Source organism: Sus scrofa, chromosome 13 (genome assembly GCF_000003025.6).
Source record: "Sus scrofa isolate TJ Tabasco breed Duroc chromosome 13, Sscrofa11.1, whole genome shotgun sequence".
NCBI lineage: Eukaryota > Metazoa > Chordata > Mammalia > Artiodactyla > Suidae > Sus > Sus scrofa.
In genome coordinates, this window is record NC_010455.5 from 150,453,078 (window position 1) to 150,467,612 (window position 14,535).

The window sequence follows — 14,535 nt, forward strand, 5'->3', positions numbered from 1 at the left end:
ACTTAAATTTGAAATGGTAATTATGCATTTATCAAAATAAATATTAAATAAATATAGAAATCTTCATTGAAAAGTAGAGGCTTCTTTAGAGTCTTCAGAAGAAAAAAAGCTTTTTTGTCATCATAACAATAGGCATGAAAGGTGACCAAACCATATTTTAATAATAATGCCAGTTGGTGTGAACTTACCTTTATAGCAAAATGCTTCTTTTAAATTTGAAGACAATTGGTATGCCACTTAATATTGCAGCGTGATTACATCATATCCTCCTGCACCCTGTTTTGGGGTCCCTTACAAAGTCAGTATTTTTTCAGTTGAACAGCAGGATCTAATTACTGAGTAGACATTTTTAAAAAAGGTTTAATTCATATGTATTTAACCCTACATGTATATGCATTTTAAAAATACGTATAAACTCATGTCAAGAACTGCATCAGAAAGTCTGATGCACTCTGTATGTAATATCCATGTAGAAGGACAGATAGAACTTTATCATTGTCCTTTAATGATAGATGTATTTAATCAGTCTAGGAAAAATATGTCAGTTATAATAGCCTATGATCATGAATTTGAAAAGAAAAAGCTGTTTTTGTGAAAGGAAGGATGGGTAGAGGAGAATTCTATTTGATAGCATTCTTGGGTTGGAAAAGGAAAATAACATTGGCTAGGCACCTAATGTCCTTCAGGTTTATATTTAACATTATCTCTTTTAGTCCTCACAGCATCCCAGTTGGCTGGGCAGGTATTATTCCCATTTTTCAGAGAAGATAGAAAGTTGAAGTGATTTATCCAACAATCACATGGTTATTACAAAGACAAGCTTGTATTCGAGGCCGGGTCCATCTTCCTGGTTCTTAGATCTAGGTGCTTTTCATAGCTCCAAACTGCCTCCTGTTACTATGAATATTTCTGTCATATTCTATGTGTCAATTTCTATTTTTACACTTTGAATACAGAAGTCACATAAAACATAGTATAGCATACAGAGTCAAAGAAAATAGGAGTTAATGTCTATTGCCCTTGTAATCGTGCTGTATTAACTTTGATTTACCTCTGGATTTAGAAAATGGAAACTGAAAATTTTTTTTTTTTTTGGCCCATTCTGATCTGTGTAGGATATTTGGAGGTTTGAGAACATGCTGAAAGTTAGATGTCATATCCAGTGCTAGGAACACCTAAATTTTAAAGTAGTTGAATCACCGTTTTTCAGAAATGCTGCAGTGTACATATTAGACCCATTAACATTTCACAGCTCCTTTGCACTTTCTAGTTCTTATAAATTTAAATTTGCAAACTCATTTTTGAATCAAGGGATGTTTGTGTTTGACTGGTAGTTATTTCCTATCAGTTTATGTAAAATACTTGGCTATGCAGAGATACTGAGTGTACCTACTAGGTTTCTCAAAATACCTGGGAATTTTATAGAGAGTTCCTTTGATGTTTGCCTTCTAGTTTAATTATTAGCAGTTTGTAAACTATTTTTATTTAATAAAAACTTTTTTTTAACTTTCTAAATGTAATGCTAGAGAATTAAAGAAAGCAAGGACACTGTCCCTGTTCTTTGGTGTGAACATAGAAAACCGAAGCCAAGCTGGGATGTTCATTTACAGTAATAATCGCTTGATCAAAATGCATGAGAAAGTGGGCCCACAGTTGAAACTGAAGTCCTTGTAAGTATGTTTTTGTTTTCAGAGGCACAGGCAGGATGAGGGAGATTGCAGTAAGATTCAGTCTGTGGAGTTGGATGAGTGGTTAATCACAATGGGAGCAGGTGTCACATCCAGTCCCCATGCTTCCCATCAACGCCCAAGCATTAATCTGCCTAATTCATAATATCAGTGGAGCTGCATGTCTGCTCTAAGAAAGAAGCACACTTTTGGAAATCTTACCATTTCTTGTGCCATCTACTCAGGTTAAGTTTTTAATATTTTGCCAACTTAAAGATAATACAAGCAGAGTAAAGAAATTGTAGAAAAGAAGAATCCATAGTTTTATAGCACAACCCTGTTAACCTTTTTGTGCAGTCCCTTCATGTAAGAGTTCCCACCAGTTACCTGCAAGAGCATATATTCTTAACACTCTCCAGCCTGTTTGGATTCCAGAGTAATACATTCTGGTGCTTTCCCAGTGGTCTGTCTGAAACTCCACAGGCTGCTCTCATGAATTATGTAGAGTCCTGAAGAGAGACTATAGAAAAACAGAGTCAGACAGGATAACCGTAATGAGTAGAATGGCTCAGGGGAACATTTTTTATCTTGCTCTCTCACTCTTAAGGAATTAGCAGTTCACTCATTTCTTTATTCAGCAAGTACTTGTACTGCAGTATCATGTGCCAGGCACTGTACTAATCTCTGCAGACAAAACAGTGAAGACCTACTACCTTTTGCTGAGAAGCATAGTCCAGTGAGATGGACAAGTATATAAATATATATTTATATTGTATGGGAACAGCAAGAATGATCTTTTAAAACATGTTGACTTACTCTCTTGCTTAAAGTCCCAGTGCATGTAGAATAGAACTGGTTTTCATAGTCTTCCAATGATCTGGCTTCTGCCTGGCTTTGGGACACACACCACCACTACCCCCCGCCCATAACCACCCCCTCACTGCATTCCCTTCACACCAGCAGGCTTCCTGCTCCACAGACAGCCTAAGCTTCTTCCTGCCTTGGGGCCTTGACATTTGCTATTCCCTCTGCCTTGAAACTTCTGTCTTCAGATCTTCTTACTGCTGGTCTTAGCATGTCACTCAGGTACCAACTCTGAGTCCCCTCCACAGGAAGGTATTCCTGGACTGTCTAATTAAAATTAGCCTCTGCCATCACCCCTCTCTGCCTTCTCTCTCTTCACATGATACAGCACCTGCTATATTTTCCTTATACTACTGATCATCATCTGAAATGATCTTGTCACCCTTAATGCCTGTTATTCTTCAGTAGAAGAGAAACTTCAAAAACAAGGACCTTGTGTTTCTTATTCACAATATATTTCTAGTTCCTGGAATAGGGCTTGGTGCTGAGCATACATGCATCAGTGAATGAATAAGTGAACCAACAAACAAATATATGTTAGAAGCAAGTATCAGGTATAAAGAGAGCATCTTAGGAGGGGCAGTAAACCAAACGGGGGGAAATTAAGTCAGGCTTCCTGGAATAAATGATGCTCCAATTTAGACTTAAAGAATGAATAGTGAAAGGAGGGCAGGGTGGAAGGGGAAAGTGGTAAAAAACATGGTAAGCAGCACCCCAAATTGGGAAGGCATGACTTGTGTGCCAGGCTGCGGGCAGTGGGGAGCCTCTGAAGAGTTAGGCTCCTGGATGCCCTTTCTCTGAACTGGCTGTGTCACTAAGCAGAATCCCAACTACTGCATCAGGAGTTGCTGAAAATGTGGGGAAAAAAAGTGAAGTTTATCCACCAGGCTATTACTTTCTCAGATAATCCAGCCTGTAGATTACCTTATTAGAATTCAGTGAGCACCCATGGACCTCTGCAGTGATAAGAAATCCAACCTGACAGGCAAAATGAGGATGAGGAAAGTGACTCTCTGGCCAGCATTGTTAGGGGGACCTTGTTGGTTTATCACTGCAAGGCATTCTTAGGGGTGTTTAATGAAAAAGGGCCTCCTCTTCTCACCCTCCCTGACTCCCCATGTGAGGTTGTAGGTTAGGAAAAGGAGTCATATTAATTCAGTAATGATATATTAAGAGATATTATATTATGGGACCAATACACCTGGGGTGACCATAGACTTACATAAACAATTGCAGCTATAAGATAGCTTGTTAAACGTTGACATGATCCAGACCAAATGATTGAGTTTGCTTTTTAAAAATGGCTTTCAACAGATGAGGGTGTATCTACTTTTTCCTTAGCTCAATTTCATGTGTTATATATGTATTTATTCTTTCAGACTTGGTGCGGGTGTTGTTGGAATTGTTAATATACCCTTGGAGATCATGGAACCATCCCATAATAAGCAGGAATTTCTCAATGTCAAAGAGTATAATCATCTTCTAAAAGTTATGGGACAGTACTTGGTCCAGTACTGTAAGGACACCGGGATCAGTGAGTACTTAATAGTCATAGTAAGAGATACGCAGTGGAGGATTAACTTGGTGATTTCTTTAAGGTGAAATGATTGTACTGTTTCAGGTAACTAGTAACCCAAAACCCTGAAAGAGACCCTGCATTAAAAAAAACAAACGTAGGAGTTCCCATTGTGGTGCAGTGGAAACGAATCTGACTAGTATCCATGAGGACATGGGCTTGATCCCTGGGCTCACTCAGTGGGTTAAGGATCCAGCATTGCCATGAGCTGTGGTGTAGGTCACAGACTCAGCTCAGATCCCATGTTTCTGTGGCTGTGATATAGGCCAGCAGCTATGGTTCTGATTAAACCCCTAGCCTGGGAACCTCCATATGCCGTGGGTATGGCCCTAAAAAGCCAAATAAATAAATAAATAGATAAATAAATAAATGAAATAAGAAAGAAGTTAGTTTCAAAATCTTTCCTGAATATTATGTGCAAAATAAAGCAACAGCATAAAAATTGTAAGAGGAGGGCAGTCAGCTGTATGAATTGGCAACTGATCATGTAGGAAAGAGGCAGAAATTTGCTGGGAATAAGCTGAGAAACCCTCAAAGGACACTATAGGACTCTACTGTGTAGGGGTACAGGGTCCCATGTGGACCTGAGAATCTCCTATAGTAGTGTTATTTGTTTATTTGAGGGTTTTTTTTTGGGGGGGAGGAAGTTGGCCTTGGGGTACAGTGGCTTGATGTGGGATCTCAGTTCCCAGACCAGGGATTGAACCCGTGCTGCAGGGGTGAAAACGCTGACTCCTAACTTCTACACTACCGGGGAACTCCCTTCTGCAGAATTATTATATCATGCTATAGCATAATCATTGTTGACCCTGGATAGTTGTAGATATGCTAAACCTTGTTTTGTATATCTAACTAGTCTTGCATATATTAAGTCCCTAAAGATTTAGATTAAAAATCACTAGACTAAATACGTTTGAAAAAGTAAAAAGATAAACTTCAGTTTTCTGGAAAATTTGACTTATTCTGGTCACCTCACTCTCCAGAGATACCTGACCAATGAGGTAGTGTGCTATGCATTAATTAAATAAACTTCCTTTAAATTATGCAGACATAGGGCTTAATTTGTAGAAAGAAATAGACAGGCTACTGTGTATTTGTTCAGTGATTTGCATGAAGTATGTATAATTCATGCATATCAAAAATTATGTCTCTACTCTTGAGACAACTTAAAATCTCATTATTCCTGCACTTGAAGTTGTAATTTTAGAATATTTTCTTTTCTTTTGTACCCACTCTGCTTGGTCCTAAAATTTTCTCTTACCAATGAAATAGGAAAGAGTGCTGGAATTCAGGAAAAAAAAAAATGTAACAGTGGGAATGAAGTTGAGGGCACACATTTCCTGCCAAAGCTGGATTTTTTATGTCATGATCTAAAACCTCCTCTGTGGACCAGTAGCATCAGCATCACCTGGGAGCTTATTATAAATACAGAATCTCAGAGTTACCTGGTGGCATAGTGATTAAGGATCCAGCATTGTCACTGCTGTGGCTTTGTTCACTGCTGTGGTGAAGATTCAGTCCTTGGCCCAGGAACTTTTGCATGCCAAGGGGGAGGCCAGAAAAAAAAAAAAATGCAGAATTGGAGGCCTCACCCAAGACCTATTGGATTAAAACCTGCATGTTAGCAAAATTTACAGGGGATGTGTATGCATATTAAAGTTTAAGAAGCACTTCTCTGAAGAGTACATCCGTGCAACTTTGGCTTAGCATAGGCGTACTTTTTGTATATGTATTTTTTTTTTCTTCTCAGAGACATGTTTGTAGTTATACTAAATGTAAGAATGACTACATTATTTGGCTGGGTGTCCTTAAAGCTATAGAAAATAGAAATATACAGAGTGAAGTATACTCTATACAGAGTCAGGGCCTACTCATAGGTTTTTAAATGCTAGCATGACATGGTACAAAGGGAAAATGTTAAGCATTTGAAAATTATGTAATTTTCTTCATTCTCATATCTTATCTGTAGCCCCTTCCTTGTCTTGCTTATCCTTAGAGTAAAGAATTAAGTCTTCAGAAAGAATTAGGCATTAAATTTAAAGGTGATAGGAATGGTCTCTATCCAGCCCACATTTACTCAGGACAGTCATACTCAGTCCTGACTCTAGGGGGAGCTCTCTAGAAGCTCCTTTGCCTGGAGTGTGGGTGCCCTCCCAACATTGTACCTTCAACTCCAGGGTGTCACTTTCCAGCCTTACCCCTTCTGTGGAACTTCCTGTCCCTATCTTTTCTACCTCATTTTTTCAAAACCTTATCAATGGATGTAATGAGATTCAAAATGTGTAAGCTATATTTGTATTTTAATTGTTATTGGTTAATAACATGTTGATTTCTTCATTCCATAATTGTCTGGGAATCGACTTAGAGCTAGAGGTTATTCTCCCCAAAAGCTGTTCTTCTAGAAGGAAAGCAGAGTAAAGAAAGCATAGTGAACACGTGTATTTGTTCACATGTCTCAACCCCATCCCCAAACTTCATTATCAAACTGAATCAAGTAAGCAGGGTCAGAATCGGTAGTCTCAGGAACTGTGCTGAGGAACCCACCTTCAAGGTCTTTGCTCATTAATTCCCACAGGAATAAGTGAAGTTACATCATGCTTGACTAATACTCTGAGCCAATATTACAGGACACACAATTTTAATGAAAAGTATTTAGGTAGTTTTTTTGCCTTATAAATAAAAGATGCAATCTTTGTAGTTGCTGTAAATCTGATGTGTTTCTATGGAAAACTGGGCCCTTGTAAAAATCGAATCAGCAAAAAAGGGAAATGGAGAGGTAATGACAGTGTCATTTGTTGAGTCTGCATTTACTTTTGGCACAGTTAATGCTGAGAATCTCAGCAGTGTTTTTCTCATCTCTGATTCTGTCCTCACTTTACTGTCTCCTGTTATGTTTTCTGCAACTTTATGCATCCTTACAGTAAAATGGAAATATTAATCATCAGATTTTTCAAGTAGGAAGAGAAGGAAAAGATAGAAATAGCAAACGAAATTTGAATTTGAACAGAAGTTCCCACTGTGGCTCAGCAGATTAAGGACTCAATGTTGTCTCTATGAAGATGCAGATTCAATCCCTAGCTTTGCTCAGTTGGTTAAAGATTGGAGTTGCCATAGTTGTGGCATAGGTTGCAGATGAGGCTCAAATCTGGTGTTGCTGTGGCTGTGGCATGGGCCTCAGCTGCAGCTCTGACTGACCCTTAGACCAGGAGCTTCCATATGCTACAAGTATGGCCCTAAAAAGAAAAAAATTAAAAATAAGAGCAAATCTGTGATGTAATAAGCACAGCTTTTCCCAGCAGAATTCATAGGGCCTCAGGATGGTAAGGTTAAAATCATTTAATCTTGTCAAACTCCCACCCCCATGCTTTAATCCCCTCTGCCTCACTTGCCCCAGGCAAGTGGACAGACTCCTGCCCTAGGCAAGTGGGCAGACATTTTAAGCATGAATGGGGTTTCCCATGAAAGAAAAATTGCTACTTCTTGAAGTAGCCCATGAATCTTTGCACAAGTGAGTTAGAAAATAGGAGTTCCCGTCGTGGCGCAGTGGTTAAAGAATCCAACTAGGAACCATGAGGTTGCGGGTTCGGTCCCTGCCCTTGCTCAGTGGGTTAACGATCCGGCGTTGCCGTGAGCTGTGGTGTAGGTTGCAGACGCGGCTCGGATCCTGTGTTGCTGTGGCTCTGGCGTAGGCTGGTGGCTACAGCTCCGATTCGACCCCTAGCCTGGGAACCTCCATATGCCGCGGGAGCGGCCCAAGAAATAGCAACAATAACAACAACAACAACAACAACAACAAAAAAGACAAAAAGACAAAAAAAAAAAAAAAAGAAAATACGTTTTCATAGTAATGTCAAATCTATTTCTCATGCGTTCTCTCATTCTTTCCTCTGAGCTTGGCACGGAGTGTTATAGGACTAACAAATCAGATATGGTCTACCCTCTCTGAGAATTTATCATCTAGCAGGGCTGACACAACTTGACAATTGGAAATAGGACTGTGCTCAACAGAGAAGAATGAATGTGTAGAAGCCAGCAGTCGGGAGCTCATGGTTTAGAGGCCAGAGAATGCCTCCCAAAGGAAGACATACTTCCTAAAGGATGAGGAGGACTTAGCAAGGCTGCCTTCATTCCCCACCCCTGTGCCTATGAGGCATGGGCCTGAAGGCTTTCAGATGACCACCCTCAAGATATTTGAAGTTTACTGTTTCTCTTCAGTCTTATTTTATCCTAACACCTCCAAGTTCTGTTGTTATTCTTTGACATGGTGTTTAATAGATTCACCATTTTAATGTTATTCTTTACAAAGTATATCACCCAGAAACAAAAATATCAGATGATACCTGAACAACCTTGAATAAAATGGGATAATCATCTCTTTAAGTTGTAATTTTGTTGCTATAGCCTAATACAGTAATTCTCAGTAAGTGCATTATTGATGCTCAGTGTCTTTATTACCAATTAAAATTCTTAATAAAAAAAGTTTAATGTGTTGGAGTTCCCGTCGTGGTGCAGTGGTTAACGAATCTGACTAGGAACCATGAAGTTGAGGGTTAGATCCCTGGCCTTGCTCAATGGGTTAAGGATCTGGTGTTGCTGTGAGCCGTGGTGTAGGTCGCAGACGTGGCTTGGATTCTGAGTTGCTGTGGCTCTGGCTTAGGCCGGTGGCTACAGCTCCAATTAGATCCCTAGCCTGGGAACCTCCTTGTGCTACGGGTGCAGCCCTAGAAAAAGACAAAAAGACTGAAAAAAAAAAAAACCAAAAAACCCTTTAATGTATATTCTTATTAAGCCATATCTTTCTTATAGTTTTCCTGTAATTGTTTTTGGACCCTAGTGTAGAATCATACATTAATTCCTATTAAATTTTATCACCTTATTAGGCCCATTTTTTTTTCATGTTGTCAGGACCTTTTTTGGAATCTAATGTTGGCTGTTAACTAATGTGCTGTTTTTCCTGTTATGTTATGTTTGGCCAGTGTTTTCTCTGATTTTATTTAAATCCTATTGCATAGGACAGGGCCGCCCACTGATGACCTCCAGTGAGGTAGAAATGGGACACTGGAAAAGGGCAAATAGCCCATTACAGATCTTCCTATTATGCTGTCACCTAACTCCTATCACTTTCTCAATTTGTATAATTTTGAAAGTAAGGGATAATAGTTATTAGATGAATGATTCTTTTAAAAATGGATAATATTCTATGTCTTAGCTTGGGCTGCTATAGCAAGATAACTATTAAACTGGCTGATTTATGAACAACACAAATTTATTTCTCATAGTTGAGGAGACTGAAAGTCTTAAGATCAGGGTATCTGCATGGTTGGGTTCTGGTGAGAACCCTCTTCTAGTTTGCACACTGCCAATATCTCGTTGTTACTGGGTGTAGCTTCACAGGTTGTTCCATTCTATTTATTTCTTGTAAATTGGTAAAATCCAGCAGCTTGAACAAATTCAGATGTGTGTTGTTGTTTGGTCAAAATGCTTCACAGGTGGCAGTATGTTCTATCAGGAGCCATGTATTTTTGATTGTCTCTCTTTTAGTGGTATTAACGGTTAATGATCATTAGATTCATTAGGAGTTCCAAAATCTTATATTCTAATTCTGTCATATTTTCATTGCTTATTAACTTTAAAACTTCTATAAAGAAAAACCTTCATCTACCATTTAGTTGGTAATTTACTACTTGACAGCAACAACAGTAGAACTCTCTACCACTAAACAAATTGCATTGGTTAAAATCTTGATTAGATGAATTAGAGATAAAATTAAAATATTAAAAAATAATACAGACATTTTGCCTGATTTATATGGCGTAAATATATGCTTTGTTTAAAATTGTTACTTTGTGCAAGCCCCCAGCAAATAGCAGGATGGTTCAGGAGTTCAGTGGATTGACTTTTTTTTTTTAATCGCATTCTTAGATTGTATCCATTTACGCTGCCTTCACCTGGTAATTGAAATTATCACCATTGACAGCACTTATGCTTCCTTTTCTTTCTGACTGAACTTGTATTATTATCATGATAATGACATTTTTTTTGTATCTACAGTATTTCTTGCTAAAATATCTCAGAGGATCTGCCTTATATTGCAAATAAAAAATGAAAAACCCAGCCATTCTTTTGTCTGGAATTAAATACACTTTGATTCCTACAGTTTGAATTTTCCCCATCATATCAGAATCAAGTCCTTAAAACTCTCTGCATTAGTATGCTTATGTGTACCTTAGTCTAAAGAGTAAGTTGTGTCTAATGACTCTGAAATTAAGACCATGAAATCAGAATTAAACATAAGTTGTATTAACAACATAAAAATGATCTTTAGATTTTTGAGGACATTAAGTCTGTTAGGGGTTTTGCATATATTTAAGTAAGGTGAGTCCTAGTAGAAAGATAAGTTATGTCAACCCAGATAGCAGACCATGCTATTGCCCATGATAACACAGAACTTTTTGTAAATATGCTGTAGATTATATTATTGTGTCTAATTTTGATTTCCACATTTTAGAAAAGATAGGGAAAAAATTAGTGTATATAAAGAAAAAATATGAAAATGACTAAATAAAAATATAAAAGTGGAAAGTAATTTCTTGATCAGGAAAGACCCAGTAGAAACTTAACTTTCCTCTGATTTGTTTTTGGAAGGCTTGTCATCACGAGGCCTCCAACCATCTTCCTTCTAGTCTCCAGTGCACAGAATGATGTGGTTCTGAACTGGAAGACGGGAAGCACTGGGGGACCTTAGAGTGTAGCTAGGGGTCTTGAATCCCTGTCTACTAGTGACTATCTAGAATGGCATGATGTCATATATATGCTACAGCTTTTCAAATATGTATAGATGTAGTTATGGGAAGTAAGGTGTAAAATCACACAAAAGTGTGATAGAAATTATGTTAATTTTCTCATCATCGTGTATTTCTTCAGGTGTGGGAGTAGGGGGTTCTGAAATAATTGTGAAGCTTAGTAAGAGCCTCATGGGAAAAAGCTGATTTGAAACAAGACAAAATGATGCTACATTATCAGGTGAGGTAACAGAGCTGACACTTAGCATAAGTTGGACCGATTCTGCAAATTCCTGAAGTTCTGCTGGGGAGCCTGCTGTGCTCACCACTGCTGATGACATCTCCTCTTGTTTTCCTTCAATTCAAATAGAGTCCTTTGTGAAGTCATTACATAGGCCTCTCTCATTTCATGTGCACCAAACACTCTCTAAGCCTTCATGGAAGTTCTTCCTGATAAGTGGCAATTGGCCTTGAGAGTATATAGGCATCTCTACCAACTAATTGAAGTCGGCGTATCAGTTGAAACCAGTTTGCCATCCCTAAGCCAGAGATGTCATCAAGAGGATAAAATGATAAACAATCACACTGTGGATCCACTTAGCAAGTGAGGGTCTAATGTTTAGCTTAGCTAAGAATGACAGAAGTAATGACAAACAGGACAATAGTCAACAGAGGAGGAGGTGTGATTTAGTCCCCCGAGAATGGATGTGTAATTTCTGTCTGAGGAGATCTTTGCAAATAGAATGTACTCACCTATCTTAATGTAAAACTACCTGAAGGCAGGAACCTGATTTAAATACCTTCTCCATCTTATGATTTTCCTGGTGCTTTGATTTTATAAACTGTTCTGGGCTTCCTTATTTTTATTGAAACCATCAAAGCCTTGCTGTGGTAGTTCATTACTGAATTTTATTACTTCTTCCTTTGGCTAATTGTACATTCTGCGAATAGATATGAAGCTGACATCTAGGAGAGTGTTACATTTTTCCTTTTTTTAAGAGGCAAAATCTATGTGAATTGTTCTTTTAGTTATTGGTTTTTGGCAAATTTTTAGTAAGTTATTGCTGTAGTTCTCATTATGTTTTCCTGGTTTTAAGAGGCTCATGAAAAATTAACTAGATTAATTTAAACATCAGGAATCTTCTCAATAAATTGCTCTGTGCATAGCTAGCAATAAATTAAATTTTAGGTTTTCTCAGATACTCATTCTGGAAATTAGGGCTTTGATTCTGTGCACATTAATCCCTCATTATTCCATTAATTTAACAAGCTTGTTGATTATTCAAACAAAAGTCTCAAGATATTCTTTTCTAATTCTGAGTATCATCTGTTTGCTTATAGCCATTTCCTATTTATAAGAGTAAACTGAATTTTAAAATCAATATCTTGAGGATGTTAAAATAGTATAATTTTGAAATTAATAAATTTGGGGTTATCTCCATAACACTCTCCATAGGTGAGTGGAAATATTTAAGATGTATTTTTTAAAAATCAAGTACTTTTTCTTGTTTTGAAATTTCACTCTTTTGCTCTTAATTTACTTCTGGATGAAAGGGTAATTTTACAACCTTTCATTTAGACATATTAACATAAGTGCCTTATTAAAACCATATATTAAAAGTATCCATAATTGTATGCCACTCTATTCGTTAAGACCAACCTAATGAATTTCATTATTTATTTTACTATTTCTTGCCAGACCATGATAGACAGGAATTTTTTTCTAACTTTATTGGGGTATAATTGACAAAAAAATGTATGCTTGAAGTGAACAATATGGTAATTTGCTGCACATACATGTTGCCAAATATTTACCAATATACAGTTAATTAACATGTCAGTCACCTCATATAGTTACCTTTCTGCATGTATCTGGGGGGTGAGAATGCTTAACATCTACCCTTTTAGCAAATGGCAAGTGTACAGTATAGTATTATTAGCTATAATCACCATGCTATACATTAGATCCTCAGAATTTATTCAACTTATAACTGAAAGTTTGTGTACTCTTTGGCCAACACCTCCTTATTTTCTCTGGCCCACAATTGCCGGCAACCACTATTCTATTTTACATTTTTATAAGTTCAACTTTATTTTTTTTGATTCCACATATAAGTCATCATATAGTATTTATTTTTCTATGACTTATTTCACTTAGCATAATGTCCTCCAATTTCATTCTTGTAGCAAATGGCAGGATCTCCAACTTTTTTATGGCTAAATAATATTCTATTCTCTGTTTCTGTCTTTGTCCCTGCCTCTCTCTTTCTTAAACACACATTTTCTTTTCTGTTTTTTTTTTTTCTTTTTATGGCCACACCCACAGCATGTGGAAGTTCTGGGCTAGGGCTCGGATCAGAGCTGCAGCTGCAATCCTTTGCTACAGCCATGGCAACACTGGATCCAAACTGCATCTGTGAACTATGCTGCAGCTATAGTGCAGTGCTAGGTATTTAACCCACTGAGCAAGGCCAGGAATGGAACTGACATCCTCATGGAGACTACATTAGGTCCCTAACTTGCTAAGCCATGGTGGGAACTCCACTCACATTTTCTTTAATCATTAATCCATCAATGGACACTTAGGTGGTTTCCATAGTTCCACATCTTGCCTACAGCGAATAATGTTGCAGTGAACATGGAGTACAGATATCTCCTCAAGATACTGATTTTATTTTCTTCAGATGTACATTCAGAAGTGGGATTTCTGGATCATGTAGCAGTTGTATTTTTAATTTTTGAGGAAACTTTATACTGTTTTCCATCATAGCTGTACCAATTTACATTCCCAACAGTGTAAAAGGATTCTCTTTTCTCCATATCCTCAACAGTATTTGGTATCTTTCCTCTTTTTGATAGTAGCCATCCTAACAAGTGTGAGGTGTTATTGTTTTGTGGTTATGATTTGCATTTCCCTGATTATTAGTGATGTTGAGCATCTTTTCATGTACCTATTGGATATTTGTTACATCTTTTTTGGAAAGCTGTCTATTCCAGGTATTTTGCCCATTTTTTAATAAGAGTATTTTTTTGCTATGCAATTATATGAGTTATTTGTGTATTTTAGTTATTAACCCCTTATCGTACAAATAATTTGGAAATATTTTCTCCACTTCTATATTTTGCCTTTTCATTTTTTTTATTTTTTTCCTTTGCTATATAGGAGCTTTTCAGTTTGATATAGTTTCACATGGTTTATTGTTTTGATTTTGTGGCTTGTGCTTTTGGTGTCATATCCAAAAAAGTCATTGCTCAGACCAATGTCAAACAGTTTTTTTCTGTATTTCCTTGTAGGAACTTTATGGTTCAGGTGTTTAAGTTTTTATCCATTTTGAGTTAATTTTTGTGAGTGGTGTAAGATTGGGTCCATTTTCATTCATTTGCATCTGTAACTAATTTCCCCACCATTTATTGAAAATACTATTTTTTCTTCATTGTGTGTTCTTGGCACCCTTGTCTAAGATTAGTTGACCATATATGTGTGAGTTTTTTTCTGAGCTTTCTATTCTGTTCCATTGGTCATTTTGTCTGTCTTTATTCCAATGTCTTGATTACTGTAGCTTGTAGTATAATTTGAAATTAGGAAATGTGATCTTCCAGTTTTGTTCTTCTTTCTCAAGAGCCCTGGCCATTCAGGGTCTTTGTG

At 37.3% G+C, this 14,535-nt stretch overlaps 1 protein-coding gene across 1 annotated transcript in view; it reads left to right on the forward strand.

Annotated features, from left to right (window-relative positions):
- MORC1 (MORC family CW-type zinc finger 1) overlaps positions 1-14,535 on the forward strand; it is a 173,867-nt gene that overhangs the window by 65,136 nt on the left and 94,196 nt on the right. Inside the window, 2 exon segments of the mRNA XM_021070415.1 lie at positions 1,527-1,670; positions 3,911-4,065. Coding sequence (XP_020926074.1) covers positions 1,527-1,670; positions 3,911-4,065 — 299 coding nt within the window.